This window comes from Bubalus kerabau, chromosome 3 (assembly GCF_029407905.1).
Source record: "Bubalus kerabau isolate K-KA32 ecotype Philippines breed swamp buffalo chromosome 3, PCC_UOA_SB_1v2, whole genome shotgun sequence".
Lineage (NCBI taxonomy): Eukaryota > Metazoa > Chordata > Mammalia > Artiodactyla > Bovidae > Bubalus > Bubalus kerabau.
In genome coordinates, this window is record NC_073626.1 from 3,502,115 (window position 1) to 3,528,979 (window position 26,865).

Here is a 26,865-nt window from a genome sequence, read left to right on the forward strand (position 1 = left end):
CTCAGTGATGTCAGCCATGAATATAGGACCTCCTATACATATTTTTCATATAGTTTCCATCTCTGTTCTAAGACCACAAAAGGTGTTCGTCATGATAGGTGTTCATGCTGGCTTGTCCACTGAGTCATCATAATGATTCATGAGATTACTCATGAAAAAAGTGTCTGCAGAGATTTTGAAGTTTCTGGAAGCTGATTTTTGAACCAACCTTCCTCCTTAGTTGAGTGAGGTTAATAAAATGTAGAGAGAGCCACGAGGAAGGCTAACTGTAATGTCATTGCCCATTTGAGTTATTTTCCCTCAAGGAGAGATGCTTGTTTCACTCTCCAGGGTGAACCTCCTGCTGCCAAGGAAGGGTGGTTTCTCAAGCAGCTGTGGTTAGTAGTATATTGTATTGAAAAGCAAAAGCCTTCACTTCTGTACAGGTGCAAATACAATCAGATTAGCTTTATTTTAAGCTTTGATTACATTCTAGTTAATAAGAATATACTACAGTAAGCCAGTTTAACAGTCCAGCAAAATGCATTTCATTTTAGAACTGAGTATTGGAAGCCTTGGCAAATGCTGGGAGATTACTTAGTAGAGTTAGGTATGAGGCGTCTGTGAAGGGGACTGGCTAACCCTCATGGATTCCAGTGCCGAAGGCTCAGGAACCATCTCAAAGGCCTAGAAATGTGGTTGTAGAGACCATATATAATTCCATTCTGGCGTTCCCCCTGGTTCCTTCTCACTATTAATCTTTTCTTTCTTCTGCTAAGAATCACAATTTACTGACCTAAATCACACTCTAGGCATATCAATTTGGTAATTTGGACAAAAAAATCAGCCTTGCAGATAAATCTTTGGTCGCCTTGCCTGTTGGAACCTTAGAGCCGAATTCCAGTGCTATCCGTGTCCTCTGTCATCGGCTGCACAGAAGCAGTGGCTGTTTGCAGGGTGGAGTCTGTATCAGCTTCTAGCACTTGTGTGCTGAGCTGAGGTCTCAACGTGGGTGACGTGAAGCAAGAGAGAAGTAGTGGCTGCCCTTCCACATCTGGTCACTAAATCTGCCAGCTTCTCCAACTTGTTGGGTTTATTCTGTCTCTAAAACTGTACCTGGACCTGGGTCATTGTGCCAAAGAGATGCTTCCAGGGAGACAGGTGAAGTATAATCACTAATAAAGGAGGTTAATTCCTCATCCCCACTGTCCTAAGTCTGTCTGGTTAATTTCTAATACTACAGCTCCCAAAGGGTTAAACTTAGGGCCATTGGTTCCTCCCGTTTGGGCCATGGTGTGACGCCTCCTAAAAAAGGCACTATAAAACTACATTATTTAATAGATCTGAGTATTGCACCTGCTTTCTTATCTCGTCTTCGGGGATTAAGTTCCCCGCAAATGCAATTTGTTAATATGGAGCCACCTCTTCTCACTACGTAAATCTGTGAAATTTGGCAGGCGGTCGCTTTGCCGCAGGTGCAAGATGGAAGACCTTTCTCTGGCTTTGCCAAGAAGAAAAATGATGCTGCACTCAATTCCTGGGGAAAATATTCTGATATGGAGGCTAAAACCTGATTCCAAGAAAGGGGAATAGAATTCTAGGGCCCAAATCATGTCCTTCCCTCCCATTTGGGGAGTATGTGATCCCCAAAAGGCTGAGTAGGGGGATGAGAAGCCCTGTTTTACATGAGGCCACGTATTGAGCAAATCCCCAGGCAAGGGAAGTCCTCTGATGTTGGAGCTGCAGCCATTTGAGATGATAAATGATGACTTTTACTCTTATGAGCTCCGAGAGCCTAATTAGGGCTTAATTAAAGCTAATGCTCAGAATCCTTTGGAAGGTGGGGTGATTAAAAACTACCTTGCGCATTGAATAGCCGCACTGAAAAGCGTGCCTTTGAAATACATGCCGTCACCACGCTGGGACCCTAGCCAGTCCTGTCCAGGGCTTCACAGCTAAGTTAAAGCAAGAGCTGACTATTTTTGCATTAGAACTTCCTCAGCCAAGACTACAAGAGGCCAGGTGCCTGGGTCCAGCTTGGCCCCCCGTGCATCTACATCGAAGGTTGTCTCTGAATCTGCAAGTCCAGCTCGCCGTACACGTGCCTCAGGGAGTCGCTGGTCAGGCTGGCGATCAGCTTCCTCGGGCCGGAGACCCAGGGCCGACACAGCTCTTCCCACTGCACGGTGGAGTTGGGCCGGATTTCCCTGAAAGGATGGAAGAGGCAGGAAAGGTTTTACGCCCCAGAGAGGCAGATCGCATTTCCCACTGTGATGGTCTGGGTCACCAGCGCTCTTTCTCTCAGTTGATGGTGATTGGAAGACAGAAGGGCCTGGTCGGCCGGTTTCCCAGTCACCACCCGATCAGGGCTCCTATCCGAGGCTCGGTCAGCCACAGCCCCATGGGTCATGGTTCCTTCCACTTGGATGCATCAGCCTGCCTCCTGGTGGACATGGCCCATGCCGAGAACCCCCAGGCCTCCGCAATAGCCTCATGAACATGACTGATCTATCCCAGCTCATGTGGGGGCTAAAGGTCCCTCCTGGGATCAGACTTCTATCTGAATCCGCAGCTTCCTATACTGAGGTCGTGATGCTCTTCACTCGTTCTGGCCAATCCCCTTGGGACAGACCTGTTCTTAGGCTCGGGATCTGGAGCATCGCCCTGCTCACCCTGTTATTCACGACCCTGCCTCACCCAGTGTGGGTCAGTTGCCCACGCACCTTGCTGCTGTGTGTTTGTCATCTGTCGCCGGTGACCTGGGAAATGCCTCTGAGGCTTGGGGGCGTCTCTCTCTGGGGCTCCTCTAGGCATTGGTTTTGAGAATCTTGGTGTCTCCATTAATCTGGCATTTGTTCTTTAGAAATGTGGCTATATACATGATCTCACTGAGTTACAGAAAAGCCATATTATGTGACCAGTGCACACCTATAGCCTACATATGGGAGAATTTTTCCAACTCGGTAAATTGATTTTATGATTGAAGCTTTGAAACACACCAACCTCACCATGGGCTTCTTCACCTGTAAACGGTGGGCACTGTGAAATATCGAAGAGGATGTGGAGAGGGCGAGTGAGCTGGTACTCATGTTGCACTTGGAACAATGGCAAGATATGGCTAAATGCCACATATTAGATATATGCTGCTGCTGCCGTGTAATTACTGTTTTATTATTTACCATCAGCTTTGGTCATCGTTTGCAATGCCTGAACTCTCTGTAACATAACTGAGGATGGTTCTTCCTGCCTAGATGCAGAGAAACAGTTCTCTACCCTTAATTGAAATAGTCATTTCAATACGATACAGGTTTTTAGATATTTGTTTCTCAAGAGCAAACCCTGATTCATTCATTCCCTTTTCCTTTGCTTCCCCTCAGTGATCCATCAGGAACATTTTGTGAAATAGCTATCTGGTTTAAGGATCTGGCCGACAGCCATAGAAGGAAGGTAACTCCCTCAGACAGAAACTGTACCCCCGAGCTTTACTTCATTGAATGAATTGTTGAACGTTAGTCACTCAGTCGTGTGCAACTCTTTGCGACCCCGTGGACTGTAGCCCGCCAGGCTCCTCTGTCCGTGGGATTTCCCAGGCAAGGATAGTGGAGTGGGTTCATTATTTGCTCTAATTCATCAGCTCACCCCCATAATGGTATTCATCCATGTATCCATGCCCGATCATGAGTATCATCCAAGATATGCACAAAGAGACACATCCATGTCGAAGTATGCATTTTTCTACAGATAAAGGCCTGCACGCAGAAAGAAAAGCATCATCTCCCCGTCTGGGTGAGTGGAGTAATACTGGAAGAGCTCTGTATTCCCAGGGATAGGTGTGGTGATAAATGATTCTCAGTAATGTGCTGAGCTATCAGGATGTGCTGGCCATTTATCATCCTGAACGCAGGCGGGCTTAGGGGATTATGATTACAGTAAGCTGCAACTTTCTGTGCTCGTCCTCCATGTGTCCAGCCCCCTGTCCTACTTGAGAGACTCAAAATCTCAAACAACAGCCCAAAGTTGGGGAACTTTTCTCTTAAGATAACTTACTGAACCTGATCATTTTTTAAAGAGAAAAAATATATGCATCTGGAAGAGGAATTATTTGATGTTCTGGAATTATCAAGAGCAGAAACTTGACAGCTGTGGGTCTCAGGGGGCAGCACCACTGAGCATCCAAGGACGGCAGGAGGAAGCACAGAGAGAGCGGTAAGGTGAATCGTCTCAGAGTAGAGTCAGCTGTGCTAAGTGGGCCACGGACATGGCACCACCTATTCCCTGTTCAGCTCCCTGCTCGCCAGCACCCGCCTACCAGAGCCTCTGCTTGGAGCTCCAGATTCCCTGCCGCCTAGGGCCCTGGCAGGTGTGTGGATGCCGAGTGGAGTGGGCATTCCTTTGACTATTTAAGGTGTGTATCTGAGAAAAGAATACAGCCCCGTGAAGGGTTCTGGTTGGTCCCAAAGAATTGCACTTGAAGAGTCCAAGTTGTTACACGGACCTGCCACTCTTTGATCGGGTTTTCACAGGACAGGGTACACAGCTGTGTATCAGTCATCTGACAAGATGGACGTGGGTGCTGGCTGGCTCCTGTCTTGCTTGTGAAGGTGTGAGGAGGAGGAATCAGGATGAAACAGGGAAAGCAGTGGTCTCCCTAAAGTCCCAAGCCCAGCCTGGATCATAAAACACTTCCTGTGTTAACTTATTTCCAATTCCTGGCAGTCTCTGAGAAACAGAGCTTCCCTTGCTTTGCAGAGATCCACCCTCTGGACCTGTACCCCCACAAGAGACTGTGGACCGGGCTCTGTTACTGATGTGCTGGAGATCTGTGTGTTGAAGCGATTACTGATGGAGCCTAAGGCAGAGTGTGGGTGGGACACTGCCTTGCGTCCACCATGTAGGGAATGGCCTCCTCCGTCCTTGCCCCAATTCAGCTCCTTTTACCCTTCCCCAATGTCAGGTACTAACCATAAGCAATGCACCTGGATTTCCCAGGTGGCTCAGTAAGAAGAGAGAATCTCAAAAAAAAAAAAAAAGAAGAAGAAAGAATCTGCCTGCCAACGCAGGAGACCCAGGAGACAGGGATTAGACTGCTGGGGTGGGAAGATCCCCTGGAGGAGGGCATGGCTACCCCCTCCAGTATTCTTGCCTGGAAAGTCCCATGGAAGAGGAGCCTGGTGGGCCACAGTCCATGGGGTGGCGAAGAGTCAGACACGACTGAGCACACATACACACCTAACGCCCCTGGACACTCAGCCCTCCGAGTCGTGTGTCTCCCCAGTGCTGGGTCTTTGCTTGGTGTGGGGAGTCACCTTTTCCTCTAATGCACAGGTTGCCTCTTTCCTTGCATTGGCTTGAGACCAAGGTGGGATTATTGCACAGCCACGGTGTCAAGGTGGCAGGAGGTTCTGGTACCCTCAGATGAAGCTTGTGGGGTTACTGTTGGAGGAGGAAAAATTGGCTCCAGCAGGGGGCTGCTTTGAAGAAGAAACGTGTTTCACTTCGCCTGAGCGATTCTTGCATCTGAGTCGAGTGGGAAGGTGTGAGAACGGGTGAGCGAGACTGTCGTTTCTGACGAAAGTGGGGCACGCTCCTCTGACCTCTTCCGCTAGCTGGAGTTGATTTCTAATTTAATTCCTTTTTTTTTTTTTTTTTCCGGCAGCTTCCCTATTAGCATAGAAGTGTTATATTTTGTGCTTGTGTGTTTTTGTTTTTTTTTTTATTAAAGCACTCAAACTATTTTCTCTGTTGTTTCTTGCATCTGCCAGCATCAGGCCCTTCTTAAATGCTCAGATGCAGAAGCTGTGAGAGCTGGGTTTCGACGGAAATGCCATCTTCAGGGGGCACGTCGTCTTAAAGACGTCTCAGAGAGGGTGAAGGAGGGCCTTGCTCTTGTCTTACAGACTCAGAGTCCTCCACAAAGGGTGCTGGGGAAATTCCTAACATATCTGGGTCACAAGGCAGTTTCCACATACCTCCCCCTCTTTCTCTGTGTCTTAGAAGGTCACCCCACAGGAAATACGCTGGGCTGATTGATGCTGACGGGGTCTTATTTGCGGTAGAAATGAAAGTGATAAACCTCCGAGATTGGGATCCATTCTGGGTGTCACACTTTAAGAGGAGCCCTGACAAATTGGAGGATGTGGGCGAGGGAGGGAGTTGAAACCGCATTAGGGGTGAGGGGAATGAAGCTGGGGAGGAGTAGGGAAGACGCGGGAAGATCAGACAGCGGTTTGCAGACATTTGCAAGCCATCAGGTGGGAGACAAATGTACCTTCTTCTCTGTACGGGTCCAGGTGACAGACTAGGTCCACTGGTGGGACTGAAAGGTGGAATTGTCTTCTAGCCACCAGAACTATCTGACCATGGAGTGGGCTGTCTTGTCTGTGACACTCTTTGTCACTAGAAGTCACAGAAGCTGAGAGCTGTAAGCACAGTCTGATGGTGTGAGGTGAGCCAAAAGCAGACCTTCAAGCAACAAGCCAGGGGCAGCTGTTGGTCCCCTAAATAGGAAACCAAGTCTAGAACTCTCTGCTGTTGTTCAGTCGATAAGTCGTGTCCGACTCTTTGTGACCTCATGGACTGCAGCAGGCCAGGCTCCCCTGTCCTCCACTCTCTCCTGGAGTTTGCTCAAATTCATGTCCATGGAGTTGGTGATGCTATCTAATCATCTCATCCTCTGCCGCCCCTGTCTCCTTTTGCCTTCAATCTTTCCCAGCATCAGGGTCTTTCCCAGCATCAGAACTCTCTAGGCTCACCTTTTTTTTTTCTCCTGAAAGCAACATTTCTAGACAGTGCTCGGATTGGTAAGATCTTGGAGTAGGGTTGGAAAGAAAGGACTCCTGCCAGGGTCCTAACTCATGACACCTGACTCATAGTGGGTACCCTGTAAATACTAGAAGAACAAGGCAGTTTGCAAAACTCTTGACTTTGGGGATCTGGAATCAGCCAGCCTACTTCTGGATGCAGGCTTTTTTCTACACACTGTACAACTTGGGACAAACCAGTCAGTCTCTCAAAGCTTCAGATTTCTCCACTGCCAAAGGGAGCTAATAATAGTACCCATCCCATTAGAGTGGTTTTAAGAATTGATGGTGCTGGTCTAACCAACACCCCAAGCCCCAGAGACTTGTAAATAAGGAGGTAGCAGCTTCTCAGACATGTTTACCGGAGGCTAGATGTGAGTTAGGAAAAGATGGAGAAAGATGAACTTCCCACAGTCCTACCCCAGGTCCCCACCTCCCCCAGTGCTCACCGGAACATCTTCCTCAAGGGTTTCGTCACTCCAGGACCATCCAGGCGGATCCAGACATTGCGAAGCGTCTCTTTTAAAGGATTGGTGAACTCAACCATCACCACCATGTCGGAACCCACGACCTGAGCACCACGGACCTGAGGAGTGAGTTGGAGGAGAAAGAAGCATGTTAGCTGCACACAAAGCCTCTTTCTGCACCCTTATATCTTTACCCATCTTTGCTTTTCCTTCTGTTTTACAGCGTGGCCATTTTTTGGCAAAGGAGCCAATGTGATGAGGATATTGCTTTGACTGGGGGATACTTGTTGAGAAAAAGATGGAAAATTGCTAATTAGAATCACAGTCTTTTCCTCATTATGAAAACCACCCTAATTAGAGTTCAGGTTATCAACCTCAGCCACTGGCTGTTCCCAGCAGCAGGAGGTGGAAGTGCATTCAGGGTAGCAACAGCTTTCCACGGCCAGGGAGGACAGGTGGACTCTGCTCCTGGAAAGGGTTCAGGTTTCCTGCCAGGACAGAAGGGATCCCTGAGTTCAAGAGGAAGAAAACACTCCTGGAGGTACTTGAGAAAGAAATACATCCAAGGAGGGAGTCCTCGTCATTGAAGAAGAGGAATCTGAATGCTAAAATAGGCAAAAAAAGACTTTTCCTCCCCAGTCTGGATATCTGAAGCTAGAAGGCTGTTTGGGGTGAGTTTACGTATCACAAGCCTCAGATGTACTGGGTGTGTTCCAGACATGTACGCGCTGCTATATTCAAAATGGAGAACCAACAAGGACCTACGGTATAGCACCGGGAACTCAATGCTATGTGGCGGCCTGGATGGGAGGGGAGTTTGGGGGAGAATGGATGCATGTACATAAATGTATGTACATACATGTCATGTACATGTATGGCTGAGAGTCCCTTCACTGCTCACCTGAAAGCATCACAACATTGTTAACTGGCTACATGTCAATACAGAATAAAAAGTTTAAAAAGAAGCAGCATTGGGTATGCGGCAAAGCGGCCAGAGTTCAATGACAGCTTCATGCCTTACTAGCTGTGAGGTCTTGTAAGGTCTCAACCTTTCTGAGACTCAGTTTTCTGAAACAAGGTGGATGTTCCTATGGGGTAATCATTGTAGAACACTATTATTAGGGTTGCTGTTAGTATTATTTTGGTTCTTATGCTGTTCACAATGTATAATGCTGCACACTTGGGACTATCTGCTTTCCCAATACAGACACCAGGTGCTAGGAAATGGCTAGGAGCATTTGTTTGTTGGTTTTGGGGCTTGGTATGCCAGACGGATGGATCTGTGCAAACTCTAAATTACTGGGGAACAAGATAATAAAACTAGTCCTTCCCTCCTAGGAAAGGATCAGGATGAGACAATACGTATAAAGCAGCTAACACAATGCATGGCTCAAGACATCACAGGCTCAACTACATCATTTGGATTAGCAATACTTGGGGTATTTTCATTTACTCACTTCGTTTTAGCCCACTTTCAACTCCAGCATCTAGCTGGTGTCCAGTAAATATGTGCTATATTAAATAGACTGCTTAAAAAGGAAATGTATTGGTTGTTTGAGTTTTCCATGTAGCAACCCAGCCATTATACTACATTATTTTTTTAAGCAGTGTATAACATCAGATCAGATCAGATCAGTTGCTCAGTCGTGTCCGACTCTTTGTGACCCCATGAATTGCAGCACGCCAGGCCTCCCTGTCCATCACCAACTCCCGGAGTTCACTCAGACTCACGTCCATCGAGTCAGTGATGCCATCCAGCCATCTCATCCTCTGTTGTCCCCTTCTCCTCCTGCCCCCAATCCCTCCCAGCATCAGAGTCTTTTCCAATGAGTCGACTCTTCGCATGAGGTGGCCAAAGTACTGGAAGTTCAGCTTTAGCATCATTCCTTCCAAAGAACACCCAGGGCTGATCTCCTTTAGAATGGACTGGTTGGCTCTCCTTGCAGTCCAAGGGACTCTCAAGAGTCTTCTCCAACACCACGGTTCAAAAGCCTCAATTCTTTGGCGCTCACCCTTCTTCACAGTCTAACTCTCACATCCATACATGACAACAGGAAAAACCATAGCCTTGACTAGACGAACCTTTGTTGGCAAAGTAATGTCTCTGCTTTTGAATATGCTATCTAGGTTGGTCTAACTTTCCTTCCAAGGAGTAAGCGTCTTTTAATTTCATGGCTGCAGTCACCATCTGTAGTGATTTTGGAGCCCAGAAAAATAAAGTCTGACACTGTTTCCACTGTTTCCCCATCTATTTCCCATGAAGTGGTGGGACCGGATGCCATGATCTTCGTTTTCTGAATGTTGAGCTTTAAGCCAACGTTTTCACTCTCCACTTTCACTTTCACCAAGAGGCTTTTGAGTTCCTCTTCACTTTCTGCCATAAGGGTGGTGTCATCTGCATATCTGAGGTTATTGATATTTCTCCCGGCAATCTCGATTCCAGTTTGTGTTTCTTCCAGTCCAGCATTTCTCATGATGTACTCTGCATAGAAGTTAAATAAACAGGGTGACAATATACAGCCTTGACGAACTCCTTTTCCTATTTGGAACCAGTCTGTTGTTCCATGTTCAGTTCTAACTGTTGCTTCCTGACCTGCATACAGATTTCTCAAGAGGCAGGTCAGGTGGTCTGGTATTCCCATCTCTTTCAGAATTTTCCACAGTTTATTGTGATCCACACAGTCAAAGGCTTTGGCATAGTCAATAAAGCAGAAATAGATGTTTTTCTGGAACTCTCTTGCTTTTTTGATGATCCAGCGGATGCTGGCAATTTGATCTCTGGTTCCTCTGCCTTTTCTAAAACCAGCTTGAACATCAGGAAGTTCACGGTTCACATATTGCTGAAGCCTGGCTTGGAGAATTTTGAGCATTACTTTACTAGCGTGTGAGATGAGTGCAATTATGCGGTAGTTTGAGCATTCTTTGGCATTGCCTTTCTTTGGGATTGGAATGAAAACTGATCTTTTCCAGTCCTGTGGCCACAATGAGCCTTGCTAGAACAGAGAGAAAAAGGAGGGACTTTGCCCCAAGAAGATTCTCCCTTATTGACTCTGCTGCTGCTGCTGCTAAGTCGCTTCAGTCGTGTTCAACTCTGTGCGACCCCATAGATGGCAGCCCACTAGGCTTCTCTGTCCCTGGGATTCTCCAGGCAAGAATACTGGAGTGGGTTTCCATTTCCTTCTCCAATGCATGAAAGTGAAAAGTGAAAGTGAAGTCACTCAGTCTAGTGAGTAGTAATAGTGAAAGTGTTAGTCGTTCAGTCATGTACGACTCTTCTGTGACCCCGTGGACTGTAGCCTGCCAGGCTCCTCTGTCCATGGAAATTGTCAGGCAAGGATCCTGGAGTGGGTTGCCATTCCTTTCTCCAGGGGATCTTCCCAACCCAGGGATTGAACCTGGGAGACTCTAGAGTGAAGGGTAAAACCTTATGACTTTACTGTTTGGGACACATTGATAACTAAAACTATAACTAAAAATCTATAAGAAAAAGGAAAATTGTAGCCAATTGTCCATGGTTATTACTGTCAAATCTCGACCCCCTAAGGTGGGATGGGTGGAGAGCTGGAAAGAGGAGTCAGGGGTGGAGCGGGCGTGGATGACGGTGGAGAGGAGAGCAGGTGGTGTCACCTACGAAGCAAGGACTGTGTGCCAAGCAGTGTCTCCTCAGTGGTCCTCAACCTGCCGTGCACAGCAGAATGCAAAGCTGGTCACATCTGGGGATGCTGAACCTGTAGATATGGATTTTGGTCTCTGCAGGAGTCCTGGAGCCAATCCCCATGGTACACAAGGGATGGATGTATAAAAGTGCATTATTGGAATACTTTACATAGAATCTTTGGTTTAATTCTCAAGTTCATCCAATATATTTTTCCTAAGAAAAAAAAAAAATCTCAGAACACTTTTTGGTTTCTAAAAATAGAGGATAAAGATAACATTTACAAAAGCTGTCTAAATTGAAGCAAGTAGAACTGCTTCAGAGACACTACTGGCGAAAGCATTTGCTATGATCACTTTGATTTTGGAGGAAAAATATTTTGGAGCCATCTGCTTTCTTCATGGCTTTCTATTGCAATTACAGGAACCTTAGAAAAACCTGATAGCAGCTACTGACCTTTCCTTCTACAGACAAACACAGCGACAAATGCAGGATGCATACACACCTTGCATGTGGCTCCAGGGGGTTCATTCAGGCCAGGACGCCTGTGGCCCTCAGGGGCCTGGTGGTTAAGGATCCTTTACATACGGATAGGCTAGCTCTACAGGAAGATCCTTCTGCTGTGGAAAGTGGGTCACAGGTGACTGATGGCAGAGATACGGGCATTTACTATTTGAAAGATTGGCCCGATGTCTGGGCCTTCAGAGACGGGCTGTAGGTCTGAGTATGATTAGGATATGAAGTCTTAGATACTTTCATGTATTGTGCCTAATCAGTTTGCTCCTAGACATGGTCTCTGTTACTAGCCGCTGGCGGGGCACATAAATAAGTGCTTCTCAGCCCGCCTTGTTACTGGAGCAGGGAGCAGGCTGCGATGAAAGGAGGGGCCCTTCTCAGATTGTGGAGAGTTTCTTCTGCAATTAACAAAGATCCAGCATCCCTTTCCTGACATTTGTCTCCTGCCCCTGGAGTTTAAACGTCCTTGGCCTGACTGCTGAGAAGACAATGAAATTTAGAAACTCAAACCAAACTGAACATTAAAAACCCAACATTCAACATCACCGTCTTCTGCTTAAGCAATATTTCCTCCTCCTTTTGAGGAAAATGGAGAATATACGTAGGATCTTCATAGTATGTGTTGGTTTACACGATGCGCCATGCACAGCGTATACTCACTGAACAGACGACCAGCCGTTACTTGGACCAGGGGACAGGATGAAACATACGTCATCCTCAGGGACAGCAAACACTTCTGCGCTCCGATTTTCCCCAATATTCCATTTAAAGTATTTCCGTTTTTTTTATGTTGACATAAAATATGATACTTTTTCAAGTTAAATACCATTCACCAATATTGACATACTGAGTCCTTCTTTTCTTTTTTTCATGATAAAGATCAATATTCTGATTCTTTGGTAAACAAGAAAAGTTACTAACACACACACACACATACACACACAAACTTTTGGGAAAGAACTACTTTTTAAGATCTCTTCCATGGAGTATATGCTTTATAATATATATATAGCTATATTCAAAATCAAAACTTAAATGAAGGAAAAGTTTGACAAAGAATGAGCTTAGTTGTCAATATAATTCACATGATTTATTAGTTCACCTCACAGTGCTTATTTCAGGGGCTGCCAGTCATGTCTTCCCTGACTTATCACTGGAAAATGAACTTTTCCCTCCTCCCACTATGGGGAGCATTATCACTGCTGGTAACGAGCGGTTGCTTGTTTGTGAATCATACTCACCAACACCACCACGGCTGTTTCTCTCTAGCCCAGCTGAATTGGCATAGACTAAATAATGCAAATGGTTTTACAACAGTCAGCCACGGTTCCAAGACTGTCCAGTATGGTATCTGCCAGCCCCATGGGGCTATTTAAATGTTTAAATGAATTTAAATTAAATTAAGTAAAAACTCAGTTCCTCACTTGTACGAGCCACAGTTCAAGTACTCAGCAGCTACATGTGTCCAGTGGCTCTCGTACTGAACGGTCCGTATTTAGGGTATTCCAGTAATTAGGGAACATCCTACTGGGCTTCCCTTGTAGCTCAGTTGGTAAAGAATCTGCCTACAAGGCAGGAGACCCAGGTTCGATTCTTGGGTTGGGAAGATCTCCTGGAGAAGGAAATGGCAACCCACTCCAGTGTTCTTGCCTGGAGAATCCCATGGACTGCAGCCTGCCAGGTCCTCTGCCCATGGGATCGCAAGAGTTGGACACAACTTAGCGAGTACCACCACCACCTCCTCCTGGACAATGGTGATGTAAGGGATTTACTTACATTAACTCATTTAATCCTCACAACCCTATGAAGTAGATGAGGAAAGTGAGGCCCAGAGTGAGCTGTTCCAGGTCACACGGCAAGTGGGGGAAGGGAGACCACAGACAGCCTGGTGCCAGAGTCCCCGCCTCCCGCCCTCAGCGCCGACCCTGACTAGTAATGACAGGGACAGCAGGTCACGGCGCGTTCAGTGTCCGCACAGTGATGCAGGCGCCCTGCTCACCGCTTCGCTCCCTTCATCTTGGGTGATCCTCCATGGACTTGGCGGTGGGCAGTAACATCATCCTCATTCTACTGACACGAAATGAAACATTGAAGATAAACAAAATGCCCACATTACAGACCCTGGATGTCCGCAGGATCCAGATAGGAATCTAGGTCTTTCTGACTCCAGGGCATTCATCTTTAAACGCTGCACACCCTGTCATCTCTGACAGCAGAGAGGCAAAAATAGTAACTTCCTTTTTCGCTGAAAGGAGTCTATTTCCTGAAATCCACTGAAGAGTCATCTGCAGTATTAGCTTGCGCCGTCGCTGAACGACCAGTGGAGCTCAGTGACTACAACTTGGTCCTGAACTAAATTTGAAAACATGTATACAACTCAACTCCTTCTTTCCGACTTTACAGGGAAAGAATCAGATCTCTATGCCAGAGTCAAACGTGGCAAGGTAACCCTGGGGCTCTGACACAGCTGTCTTACTTGACGATAACAGTCTTCTCTAAGTGGGGTAAAGAGAGAGTTATCGTTTCAAAGGAGGTCTAGTAGCTCAAGCACAGCGTGATCATATGACGAGGTAGACGAGATTCGTTATCCTTGATGTTCTACTTTGCCTGCATGTTTGTTTTTAAGAATAGAAAATAGCAAGCAGGAATGCAGAGGGAACAGGTCTGAGGCAGCCCAATTACCCGTGACTCTCACTTTCCTTCCCACACCTACGCCGAGAGGGAGGTGGAGAGGCGCGCCTCACAGTGGAGCCCTCGGGGTGCGCGCTCCTGGCCGTGGGGTGCCGACGGCCTGATCCTCCGGGACCGGCAGAGGATGGAGAGAGACGCAGCTACCTGAGCAGGTGAAGCCACGGCTGGTCTGGACCCTCCCGGGTCCCAGAATAGTGATCAATCAGAATATTGATCTGGGCTTCACCTGCTCGGAGCCCGTCAGGGTGGGCCCTCACGTGGACTTTGATCTCTCTCTACAGGGGGTTCAGGGTAGTGCTGAGGAGACCCCTGCCGGGGATGAGCCAGAGACAGTGACCACAGTGGGCAAGCTGAGGGGAAGGCGGGCTGCCCCCAGCATCTGAAGCCCGGTGGCCGCCGCTGTGTGTCCCTGGGCCAGTCACTTGACTTCTCTGGGCCTCAGTTTCTTACGAGGATCCTGGGAGGATTCCGCCTGATACCTTGTGCGGCACAGCATCCGAAATGCGGCCTTTCTTGACTCTAAATGTTGTGGAGGTTCAAAGGGAGACCGCGCTGCCGGGGTGACCAGGAGAACTTTCTCATCTGCACGTTCCCCCGTGGGGAGTGACGTGGGTTTGGGTTCTCAGGGGCTGAAGCTGAGAAGCACACGGGAGAGAAGCCAGCAGCTTCCACCAGCGCCTTCCAAAGAGACGCGGGGAAGCCCATCCCAGCCGCCCCGCCCTGCCGCCCACTGCAGGGCCATGGACTCGGCAGGGCTGCGTCCTGGTGGCCGGGACCCATACTGACAGAGTCGCGGAGAAACCTTGGGAGGCTGGGAGGGGAGAAGGTTTAGGGTTTGGGGTTGGGAATAACTAGAGCTCAGAATTTTGTTCTTGTTTTTTTTTTTTTTTTTTCTTTTTTTGTCTTGATGGAAATTTCTAGGTATTTGGGCTCTCACAAGCAAAAGAGACACTGATGTATAGAACAGTCTTATGGACTCTGTGAGAGAGGGAGAGGGTGGGAAGATTTGGGAGAATGGCATTGAAACATGTAAAATATCATGTATGAAACGAAAAAAAAAAAAAAAGAACAAAGTGAAACCGCAGTTGAGTCTCACAATTTGCCTGGTGGCCGTCCAGCATCTGGGGGACACTTGTTAGTCCTCAGGGGGCTCCCCAGTTTGGACAAAGGTTATGAACTGGGATGTCGGGGTGTCGGCCTCAGCAGCCACCACGGCCCCCAGACCCCCCAAGCTCTTCTCTGGTTACAATCGGGGCTTCCTGGAGCGCCGGCAGGAGGCAGGCGAGGAGGATGCTACAGGTGACCTTAGGTGAGTGGTGGGCCCCAGGGGGAGCACAAGGGTTGTTAAGAGAAGCCAAGAAAGCATCTTGATTCAGGAGCCATCTGGGCGAGCAGCCAGCCCCGAGCTTCTGTGCTTGTTAGGAGAGGGAGCCCCGCTCCCCTGGCAAACGTGTTCCTCATTCACAGGAGGAAACAGGTTCTGCTGGTGTTTGAGGATGTTCTACAGCAGCTGCAGGACACTCCTACGAGATGGACGCTCCTACGAGATGATCCTAAGGAGGCGGTGGGACCTGAGCTGTTTTCAATGGCACTGGCAGGGGTTCGTTTCCCAGATACTGAGAGGAGGTCTTAGTAGGAGGTCTGAGATGTGTGACCACCTCTCCTCACCCACCCCCCTCCCCAAGGCTCCTCCAGGCTCTTCGGGACGGGCCTCCCTCTCAGGACGGTCCCACAGGGAACCGCGCACATGCTCAACACCCAGGGCGCAGGTCCGATGCTGCCAGGCGAGCATTGCCTTCCCTCTAGCCCGTGGGCCCTGCTGCCTGGAGTACTTCTCTGTGCAGGATCCCAGTGCAGAGAGGATGGGGCGGGGCAGGAGTGGACTCTTGCCTGCAAACACCAGGTCCTGGGCCAGGCTGAGTGCTCGGACACAGCATACATTCAGTCCCCAACAATGCGTTGTTTTACACATGATTACGATTAATAACGGGGCGAGTATTACGATTGTTGTTCAGTCGCTCAGTCGTGTCAGATTCTTGGCGACCCCAGGGACTGTAGCCCGCCAAGCTCCTCTGTCCCTGGGATTTCCCAGGCAAGAATACTGGAGTGGGTTGCCGTTTCCACCTCCAGCGGATCTTCCCAGGGATCAAACCTACGTCTCCTACCTTGGCAGGTGGGTTCTTTACCGCTGGGCCAGCCCATTGGGCATTCACCATGACAGAGGTACTATGTTCAGTTCTTTGTGAGAGTTATTTCTATTATCTCTCCCAGTAGCCTATAGGTCAGCGATATTACTGGACCATTGTACAGCCGAGGTGTTGAGGAACTGACCCAAAGCTGCCCAGGTAGGATGAGGAACCCAGGGGGCCCGGCCATCCAAGCCCCTGTGCTCTGGGGCTTCTCTACAAAAGGTGTTCTTGCTCTGGTTGACCTGGGTGAGGACATGAACCTTGGGACCCTTCTCTGCTCTCTGAGACTGGGGGGAAAGCCTCTGGCATAGTGGTCCAGGTCCCACACCAGCCTCTACCCTGTGGGCCAGCTGAATCCCTGTGTTGTCCTCTCCTCTCCCCCAAATAGCCCTTCATTAACCATCAAGATCATCAGGGCTTCCCTGGTGGCTCAGCTGGTAGAGAATCCGCCTGTAATGCGGGAGACCTGGGTTCGATCCCTGGGTTGGGAAGATCCCCCAGAGAAGGGAAAGGCTACCCACTCCAGTGTTCTGGCCTGGAGAATTCCCTGGACTGTATAGTCAGTCCATAGGGTCACAAATAGTTGGACATGACTGAGTGACTTTCATTTCAACCATCAAAATGCTGAAGAATCTTTTCCTGACTTAAAGCCTCTTACAACAATCAACACATGGGAAGGCAGAGAAAAATTCTACATCCAATTTTAATAAAATATACTTTTCTCATCAAAATATTTTGATAGCCTGGGAAAAGAGATATGTGCTCATTAAAGTTTAATGACTGTCTCTCCTGCCGTTTTCCATATGAGGCTCACACACTGTGACTCACGCATGGTGGGTGCAGGGAACAGTTAACTGGGAGCACAATTTAACCCAGTTCCCATCTCTGTGGTCACAGGAGACATGCGAGATATGGTCACATGTGAGATGGGGTTCTTAGGCGGCAAGGACGTGTCCACTGGCCTGAGCACTTTGGTTGACTTGATGTGGATCCAGACAGGTGGGCCCCATCGTGGTCCAGGTTGGTCTCTATTCACTCCAGAAAGGAGGGGGAGGCCAAGAACAGCTGCAAACTCGCACTCAGGCAGCTCCAGCCCTGAGGCTGAGCCAGGGTGCCCAGAAGACAGAGCTCTGGGCGCAGGCTTGAAGGGAAAAGAGAAAGGCAGGAGTCTCTGGGACCTCAGCCAGGCAGCCCGTTTCTGCAGTCAGGGCCTCTCACAGCTCAGGGACCCCTGGTGGCTTTCAGGGCGCCAGGCACCTCATCCAGGAGCACCTCTTTACCTGCTCCCGCTGAGCTCATCCTCAGGGCTAATGTGGTCAGTGAGGTTAGTAGTTAGGGAACCACGTACATGATCAGGCTCCTGCCTCCTTTCCTGAACACACCTGAACAGAGGCCAGGCTTTCTCTCTCTCTCCTGCTCGAGTCCAGCCAAGTGGCCCTGTTGTTGCTGTTTAGTCACTCAGTCGTGTCCAATGCTTTGCAACCCTATGGACCGTAGCCCTCCAGGCTCCTCTGTCCATGGGATTCTCCAGGCAAGAATACTGGAGTGGGTTGCCACACCCTCCTCCAGGGAATCTTCCTGACCCAGGGATTGAACCTGTTTCTCCTGCATTGGCAGGTGGATTTTTCACCACTGAGCCACTGGGGAAGTCCTACCTCTAAATAAATTTCCTCTAAGAACTGCATTCCTGATGTGCTTATAGAGATAAAAGACAAAACAAAAATAAGGACAAGCTCCCCCTGCAGCTCTTGGTCAACTATACCATCCTGGCCCAGGTCACTCGAGCTGGAGGAGAAGGGATTTGGGTTCTGCCCCTGGGGAATTGAGCTGCCGTCTAAGTACACTCGGAAGACGACTCACCAATAATCCTTCAATTAATAATGTCTAAGAGATGAAAGTTATCAGCTTCCTTTATATACCCAGTTTATTATCAGCGGTGCAATTAAATTCTATTTTGTGCTGCGGTTTGAGCACTTCCCATCTGGGAAGCCTCTCTCCTGAGCCCTCCATGGGGACAAGCTGTCGGTGCCTAATTAGGTGAGCACGCGGGCCTTGCCTCTGGTGGGCAAGGTTCGGAGGTGGAGTTCTGAACAGGAGTGGGAAGGGAAGCCTCCCCGACCCCTGGGAGGGGCCTGCAGGGGACCGTGTGGCTTCTGAGAGAGCTCGCAAGGAGGGGGGTGCCCCGTGTGTGGTGAGCAGGCCCCGGTCACAGCGCCCCTGAGTTTCCGTTCTCAGGGGAGTGGCGGCGTCTCTGGAGGACCCCCAACACCACCCCTCCATTTTGTATATTCTCCTGCTCTGCCTGCAGAGCCTGCAGTCCTCATTTCTGTTCTGTGTCTTCAGGCCTCTGGTGGGATGCTGCTGTGATGGGCCCAGAAGAAGGGGCTGAGGTGGAAGAACCAAGGAGGTATCAGGATTCCAGCCTTTCTAGAAAAGGAGGGTCCAGGGTTCTCTGCCTCTGGGGGCCCAAGTTTCAGCCTAGTGGCACCCATCGCAGGGTAGCCCTCGGATAGATTACCATGCACAGGGCATGGACACAGGGAAGGCTGCCATTCTGAGCGCTGCAGTGACCAGCTTTACAAGTGACTCAGAGCAGGAATTTGTAAGACACGGGGCTTCATTGCCCCTCCCTGCCTGCCCCCTCTAAAGGCTTTAAAATACGGGTGACTCTAAGACTTTAATTACCCACCACATTAGAGGAATGTGCCTTGATTTGTGCTCATCACTCTTAATCGCTTGGGAAGGTCTCTGAGCCCTGGACAAGGCTGACATGAGATGTCACGCCCAAGGACCCAGCTGGAGGCCCGGGCTTCTGCTCCCAGGGCAGGATGGGTCTCCGGGATGTGGGTGCTGAAGCTGCTGATGCTCCTGAGATGTGGGAACAACAGGCCGCCACATTTATGTCTCCTCCCACCCGTGCCCAGCGCCCCTCTGCCAAGTGCCTTTAAGTCATCTGGGCAGAGGTTTCCGCTGAGACAGACATTAAACGGTGAAAATGGAGAGGCAAATGTTACAGCTACCGGGGGGACTTCCCTGGCGGCCCAGTGGTGGAGAGTCTGCACTTCCAATGCAGGAGCTGTGGGTTTGAACTAAGATCCCACATGCCATGTGGCAAGGCCAAAACCACACATAAATAAAATAAATAAAAATAAAAGAAAAAGGGACTAAGAGCTAAATTAAAAATTATTTTAAAAAATGAACTACTAGCCAAACAGGTAATACATGGGAAAGTCAGAAGAGCGGTAGTCCTGGTGATGGGGGAGTAATTGATGGGAAGAGGCGTGAGGGAGCTTCCTAGGGAGCTGTGTGGTGAAATCCTCTGTGTCTGCCTCTGGCCGGTGGTGGCCAGGTGTATCACACACGAAACGCCGTGGTCGCCAGGCTGACGTTTCGGTCTGTGCATTCTGCTGTACGCAGCGAGCACTCCATGGGCAGCAGCACATGTGGGAGTGGATCCAGGCGGCTGCTGTCTGAGGCCACGCCTGACCCACTTGATTCTGGAGACACTGAGTTCTATCTGTACCCTTTACACATCTCCATCTTCCTCCACAAGTGTGTTTATACCCACAGGTTATATTTATATCTGCAGCCACATCTATATATTTAAATCTGGAGAGGAGAGATAAGTGTTACATGTGCACATCTATTTATAGGGCAGTTCACTTCTTTCAAAGAACAGGAGAATCCTAGTTCCTTTTCTCTGCAGGGGGAGCAGGACACAAGACACACGCTCGCACACGCACATTCACAAGCACTAAGGCCGGGGGCCTCAGCAGCAGCCTCGCCTTTCTGCTCGGCTGAGATACAGCAACTAACCTTGATGATGACCTTGGGGACCGTCAGCGCAATGGACTTCTGCTTGGCCAGAACGTCTTTGGTCTCGTTGACTCGAGCCGTGACAAAGAAGTGCAGGAAGGCCTGCTCCAGCAGCTGGCCCATGTACTCGCCCGCTCCGATCAGCACCTCCTCTCTCTTGACTGGAGAGAAGAAACACAAACGTGCCAGTGTCAGAACCGGGGAGGAGATGCTCCCTGCTTCCCCGTGGGCCCTGTCTTCTCCCCGTTGGCACAGCCTCCACCAGGGGAGGGCGAGCGGAACACAGAGTCCATCAGGGACAAGGAGCACTCCGGCTTCTGGGGTAAAGAACGTGCTGGAAATGGAACACTCAGTCAAGCCTTCCTAGAGAAAACGTGTCCCATTTTCCCAGCAGTGTTTTTGCTCTTGTATTAATAAAACGCAGCATGACAAAGAGGTTTAAAACCAAGGACCGGAAGGCTTTAGCTGCGGCTGCTTGGACCTGTGCACAAACAGCTCCGGGACAGCAGTTGGGGCGGGGATGCCCACGGCCCTGGTGCCCAGCGCCCTCCTGAGACAGGAAACGTCTCACGGCAGCCACGGGCCACGCTTCAGCGCAGCTGCTGACTACTTGAACATTTTCCTTGTTTCCTTGGCACCACACTTTTTCTCCAACTCTTGCCATTCCAACCTAATTTGAGTTTTCTATTTAAGAGAAAGAAGCGGTGGAAACCTATTTCACACACACGTTCAACTGTCTCCCACCCCCTCTGCTATCTGCAACTTAAAAGACCTCTGTGCCAAATGTGTGTGAGCTCTTGGGGATAAGCCAGGGAGGATGGCATCTGCATCTGGACAGCGGGGTGCCGGGAGCCAGCGTGAGGAACTCCGCCCGTGGCAAAGGTCATGAGGAAGGAGGCTCGGCATACGAAAAGGCGGGATCGAGCCTCAGGAGTCCCCCTGGGTATTCTCGAGCATCTATCCCCAAAACCAGAGTTTGCCTACTTTACTGCTTTGTGCTCTCACCTACACTTCTGACTTTACGGGGGGCTGTCCCCCACCACCTCTCTCTGAAAAAGAGTTAACTTACAGCTCCAGTTAATAAAGTTCCTGGGGGTGACAAGACTGTTTAAACTGTCTAAATACAGATTCCCTTGAGCAGTTAAAAGATTGATTAGAAATTGTATTGGTGAAGGGTTTTTCACTTGTTGGGCCAATGTTTGCTGCTAAGTTTCCATATCCCTTACCTGCTGTGTCCCTGGGAGTGTATTGATTAATATAATTGGTGTATAGGAATGTAAATAGTAGCTTTAATGTTTGTAACCTTGGACCCTTGAGTTAATTCTTTTCTTATTACAGCCCACCACACCTTTGCCCTATAGGAATGCAACTTTATCTAATGCTTTCGGAGGGTGGCTCCTGACTTTAGAATAATCACCTTTAGAGAAAAATAAGTTTTAAGAAAGGATCTTAAAATGTTGACAGGCCCCCTGGCCAGAAGATGATGTAAATCACCTAAACTTTTTCATATGATAAGTTTGGAGGAAGAAAGCCTGGCTTACTACATGACTCTACCCCTTCCCCCATTATCCTCTATGCATAACTTAGGTATAAAAACTACTTTGGAAAATAAAGTGTGGGCTTTGTTCACCGAAACTTGGTCTCCCCATGTCGTTCTTTCTCTCACCTTCTGGCTGAATTTCCATTTGGGGCGTGGAGGCTTGTCAAGCCTACTAATTATGCCTGGGCTTCTAAGATCTGACTGGGGAGGCCTTAGTGTCTCCTCTCCTTCGGGAGAACGGGAGGACGCCTGCGGCCTATGTTGGTGACGTAAATTCCTAGCCTTGGAATTTTATTAGCTTTCCATGTAAACCAAGTTATTCAGCCTCTCTTCTCCACTGAATTTCCTCACTGAGCTATCCTTATTTAACCACTCTTTATATCCTTAATTAACGTTTAATTAAGCAATTGTTTCCTGATCCTCACCGACGCTGTCCCCGCTTCGAATTCCCTGGATCCACTGAGGCTGGACCCCGGCGGTGGGGAGTTGGTCCCGGCTCCCCTCCGCTCACCATCTGGGCCGAGGAGGGGGCTTCTGTCCTGTGGCTCTGACTGCTGCGGTGGGCTTCTGCCTGCTGCCCTGCCCACTTCCTCTCACTCTCGTTTCCAGAGCACAGGATTTCAGGGGGCCAAGGGCCGTTGTCCTGCAGGCCAAGCCCGCGCTGGGCAGAGCCAGTGCCCCTGCTGTGTGGTCAGCCACCAGGGCACGGGGCACTCACGCCTCCTTCCCCCTGCACGGAGTTGAATGTCTCCGCCATAGCTGGCCTGCTCACTGTCTGCTTTTGGCCAAAGAGTCCTCCCCTCAGTGGAAGTTGTCAAAGGAAACAATCCCCAAGTGGAGAGTGTTGTACGTGCATGTCTGCATTATGTATATACGTGCATGTCTCTAGTATATATGTGTGTGAATCTTCTCATTGGCCCCCCGTTGTGAGCGGGTGAACTGGACCTGGGGCCAGAAGGCTGTGTGGGGTGAGCACCGATCAGGGCACAGGGAGGCCTCCTGCCTTGCGGGCGCCCAGGTGATGGAGCGCCAGGCTGTGCCTACCAGCTGCTTCAAGATCTCTACACAGAGGACTGGGTGTTGAGACGGCCCGGTCTTGGCTCCACCTTGAAGTCACTGGGGGACATTTAAGAACCTACCCTGCTGGATCCCACCCCAGACCAACTCAATCAGAGTCTTGGAGGTTTGGGGTCTAGGTCTTGTTTGACCACTCTGTAGCTGACCCTTATGTACAGCGGGCCTGAGAAGCACTGCTTGACCCCCAGAGGGCCCTTCACCCGCTGGAATCAGCCCTCTAAGAACCTCAGTTCAGTGGAAGGTTGGGCCCTCCCAACCCAGGTCCCTGCAGCTAGGCTGTGGCCTGCAGACTAGCAGGAGCTCTGCCGCCTGGGAGCTGGTTGCAGATACTGGTTGTTGGCCCCGCCCTCGTCTAGGGAATCAGAATCTACATTTGAATACAATGATGAGATGATGCATATTCTAGGCTGAAAGGCTCCTGAAGTCCCAGGAGGGGTTCTACAGGAGATGGGGTGGTGTTAGGGCAGACCTGAGTGGACTTGGATGGTCTCAGTTTTGAAACTGAAAGTCCTGTCCCCGGAACATGTGTAGTTCCTGGTGAAATGGGAAGGATGGTCTTCTGGACCAGTGGTTGTCAATGGTGTGTGTGTTGGGGGGCGCATTTTGACCCCAGGGAATGTTTGATAATGACTGGAGACCTTTTAGGGTGTCACCGCTGGGTGGGAGATGCTGGTATCTCCTGCGTAGAGGCCAGGTGCTTAGCTGCTCATGTTCAGTGTCCGACTCTTTGCAACCCCACAGACTGTAGCCCGCCAGGCTCCTCTGTCCATGGGATTTCCCAGGTGAGAATACTGGAGTGGGTTGTCATGCCTTCTTTAGGGGATCTTCCTGACCCAGGGATCGAACCTGTGTCTCCTGCATTGGCAGGTGGGTTCTTTACCATCTGAGCCACCAGGGAAGCCCATCTATGCTGGTAAACATCCTACCACTCACCCAACAGCCCCGCAACAATGGTCAGGCCTGAAAGAGAACAGTGCCTGGGCTGGGAGTCAGCCATGGGCTACACAGAGTTATTAGAAGGTACTGGTCTGCCCTGGACAAGCAGTCAACAACTCAGCCTGCTTCCTGGAGCCGTCCTATCCTACTGAGGGCTGCCTTTTGAATCCGTGATCTTGCCTTGACTTTGACCCTCGAATTCTGCCTTTTTGGGTGACACACACCTATTGCGTTCTTTGCATCTGAGCATGGACCCTGCTTCCCCCATGGCTCCCAGAGCAGTGACTTGTCCAGAAGACTAAAACTCTGTCCCTCAATTGGAGACAATCTCAGAGGAGCACGTGCGACCTGTGGCCAGATGGGCCAGATGGGGTGGCAAAGTGAGCGGCCTTCAACATGCATTTTGCCTCTAGCAGCCTCCCATAATAACAGTAATAATAATGCACATCCTCTGGTATTTCTAGAGGGCCATGTTTGACCACGGGGATGTCTAGGGCTGCTGAGATGTGCCTGACAACTTTACAGAGACTTGCTCTACATTGATCCTGTTGGCCTCGGGTCTCTTTATTCTCTGAGGTGGAATATCCTCTAAATCTTAGAACTGAAGAAACTGGGCTGTGTTTCTGAGCCCCAGAGACCAGGCTCCTAAAATAGTACGTTATGTAAGTGCTGTGTTTTGCCACTGTACAAGAAATTGTTCTAGATAAAGTTTATTAAATGTGGCAAGAGAAAGAAGAATAGGTTTTCATTCTCTGAGTGGTGGAGCTGGGATCCTGCCAGCACCATTGACGGTGTCTGGGGAAAGCCAAGGGAGACACAGGCAGGGGCTGCCTTGTCTCTTTTTCCAAAAATGCAAAGAAAACTAAATATAGCCGAGTGGAAGGCATAGCACCCTGGAAGACACTGAAAGGTTTAAGTTATTCACATCTTCCCAGCTGATTCTAGCTCACACATCCCCTTTAATCATCAATCTGGAAAATATGCTCCTGTTTGACTTGGAAAACTTTCTCTGCAACAGACCCTCCGACAATAGATCCTGACCTGCTTGATCAAGGTCTAGAATCCTGTGGCTTTTTGCAGTACACTGCAATGTATTTTCAGTTGCAACGGGCAGTTTATTGCATGCAGTTAGTGCCACCTGCTTGCAGGGTAAAGCAAAAAACAGTCTCCAACTCCCTTCAGGTTATTCAAGACAAGCCTAGGGTGGGCTGAGTGGTGGGAGCTGTGTTGACACTGAGTAGGGCCCCACCTCCCAGGGTGGATGACTGAGACGGCTAAGGTCTCATGCCGTTCTAGTCTGCTAGCTCAGGTGAGCTCATGCTTTTGCTGGATCAGGGAGAGGAGGGGAAGAAGTCTGAGATGGAACTCTAGTGGTCAGGAGAGGACGGTGTACAGTTCCTAGGCTGGGGGATTGAGGGGCTGCGGGACCCCAGGTAACAGGAACTAGCCCCCTTAGGGCCCAAGGATGCCTGGAGCTGGCTCACCACCCCTACCTGAATGGCATGAGGCTTCTGGTACCCACTTTACTTCTAACTGCTATGTGTGGCCTTAAACATGTCAGCTCACCCTTTCTGGTCTCAGTTTCCCCAAGTGTGAACATGTTGAAAGGTAGCATGTACTGACAGCCTACCCACGGGAAGCCTTCCGTATATATTATCTCGTTTAGTTTCCTCCACAGCCTCCTTCTCTCAGGTCGCACACCCAACCAGTCAGCCGGTCCTGAGAGCTCGGCCTTCGGAACACGCCCAGACCGGACGGCTCACTATCGCAAGAGCGTCGTAACTTCTCCGAAAGCTCAGCTCCACAGCCCCCATGGTCTGTTCTCAACACCGCAGCCAGAGTGATCTTTCAAACCCAAGTCAGACCAGGGCACGCTTGTGCTCACAACCCCCTCGTGGCCCTGCAGCTCGCTGGAATCAGAACAAAGTCCTCACAGAGTCCTCTAGGCTTGTCCTGGCCGGTACCCCCACCCTTCTCTAGACGCCTTTGTTTCTGACCCTGGCCCCCTTGCTGCTCATGAACACGTCGCACAAGCCCTGGCCTCAGGGCCTTCCCTCTTTTTTTTTTTTCTTCTGGCTGGAAAGCTCTTTCCCTTCTGTTAGTTTTCCGTGAAACGTCACCCTGTCAGAGAGGTTTTCCCTGGCCACCCCGCCCCTTACCGGCGCTTCTTGTCTTCCTTACCCTGCTTCGTGTTTTCCTATTCCACGCAGAGCCGTGTATATTCGCTTGTTCAGTTGTTTCCTGCCCAGCCCCCATCTTTCCTCCAGGAGACCATCAACTCCATGAGCAACTCTGCTGTGTCTCTAGCACAAAATAATATCTGGACTCGTAGGCACTAAATAAAGGCTTGTGTGTGTGTGAGGGGGTGGATCAACAGTCTAGTGGTGTGTGCGGTGTTCTTCCCACATCCTGGAGGGAGCAGACCCCCCGTCAACTTACAGGACAAGGGCTCCAGGGTCACTTCGAAGGTCTCGTTCTTGAATTCCGCCTTGGAGACCCCGGTGTAGAAGCTGATGTTTCCGGAGAGGTAGGCTGCGACAGTGTAGCGGGTGGAGCCGTTGTTCCGGAAGGTGATGACGACCTTCAAGTCCCTGCCCAGCACGGCGTTCTCCACCTCGAAGTTCATGCGGACATCAGACCTCGATTTGAGGACGCCCTCTGTGTTGAGGGCCTTTTTGGCCCCATACATCAGGGCAGTTTCCAGGGCCAGCCTCTCTTCTTCTTGACCTAGGAGAGGTGCAGAGATGAGGACAAAGGCACGCCAGCCACCCACGAGAAAGTCACCCTAATGAACAGAGGGCTGCAGGTGCACATGTGGGACTTGCTGGGTTGCCTCTGCAAGCCACACGGCTTCCCTTTATGGGCATCTTCACCATCCTATGTTATGGATTCTGCAAAGTCAAGTTCCCGGAGAGTCAACCTGCCCAGGCTGCTGGGTTCGATCTACCTGAACAGGGGTTGCTCCAGAGCTTCCTCTACAGGTTGTTTTTCCACAGCCACTGTTTCAGGGCTCATCAGGCAGAACTGACAAAACCTAACTCTCTCACACTGTGGAATCCATTTGCTTCCCTCCCAGATTCCTAGCCACGCCGCTGGAGGACTTGCATCTTGCCTCTCACCGTCTACAACGTGAGTTTTCTCCCATTCGTGGGTCTGCCTGGCGAGATCTCTCTTCCTCGCGTCTCCTTCCATCTGGGCC

The 26,865-nt window shown here is 49.8% G+C and overlaps 1 protein-coding gene across 1 annotated transcript in view; it reads right to left on the minus strand.

Annotated features, from left to right (window-relative positions):
- Nucleotides 1-374: 374 nt before the first annotated feature.
- Nucleotides 375-26,865, minus strand: part of F13A1 (coagulation factor XIII A chain) — a 146,092-nt gene continuing 119,601 nt past the window's right edge. Inside the window, exons 12-15 of the mRNA XM_055570528.1 lie at nucleotides 26,106-26,393; nucleotides 20,114-20,274; nucleotides 7,229-7,365; nucleotides 375-2,186 (exon numbers count right to left, since the gene is read on the minus strand). Of these exons, the coding sequence (XP_055426503.1) occupies nucleotides 2,033-2,186; nucleotides 7,229-7,365; nucleotides 20,114-20,274; nucleotides 26,106-26,393 (740 nt within the window). The 3' untranslated portion in view covers nucleotides 375-2,032. The remainder of the gene's footprint in view (nucleotides 2,187-7,228; nucleotides 7,366-20,113; nucleotides 20,275-26,105; nucleotides 26,394-26,865) is intronic.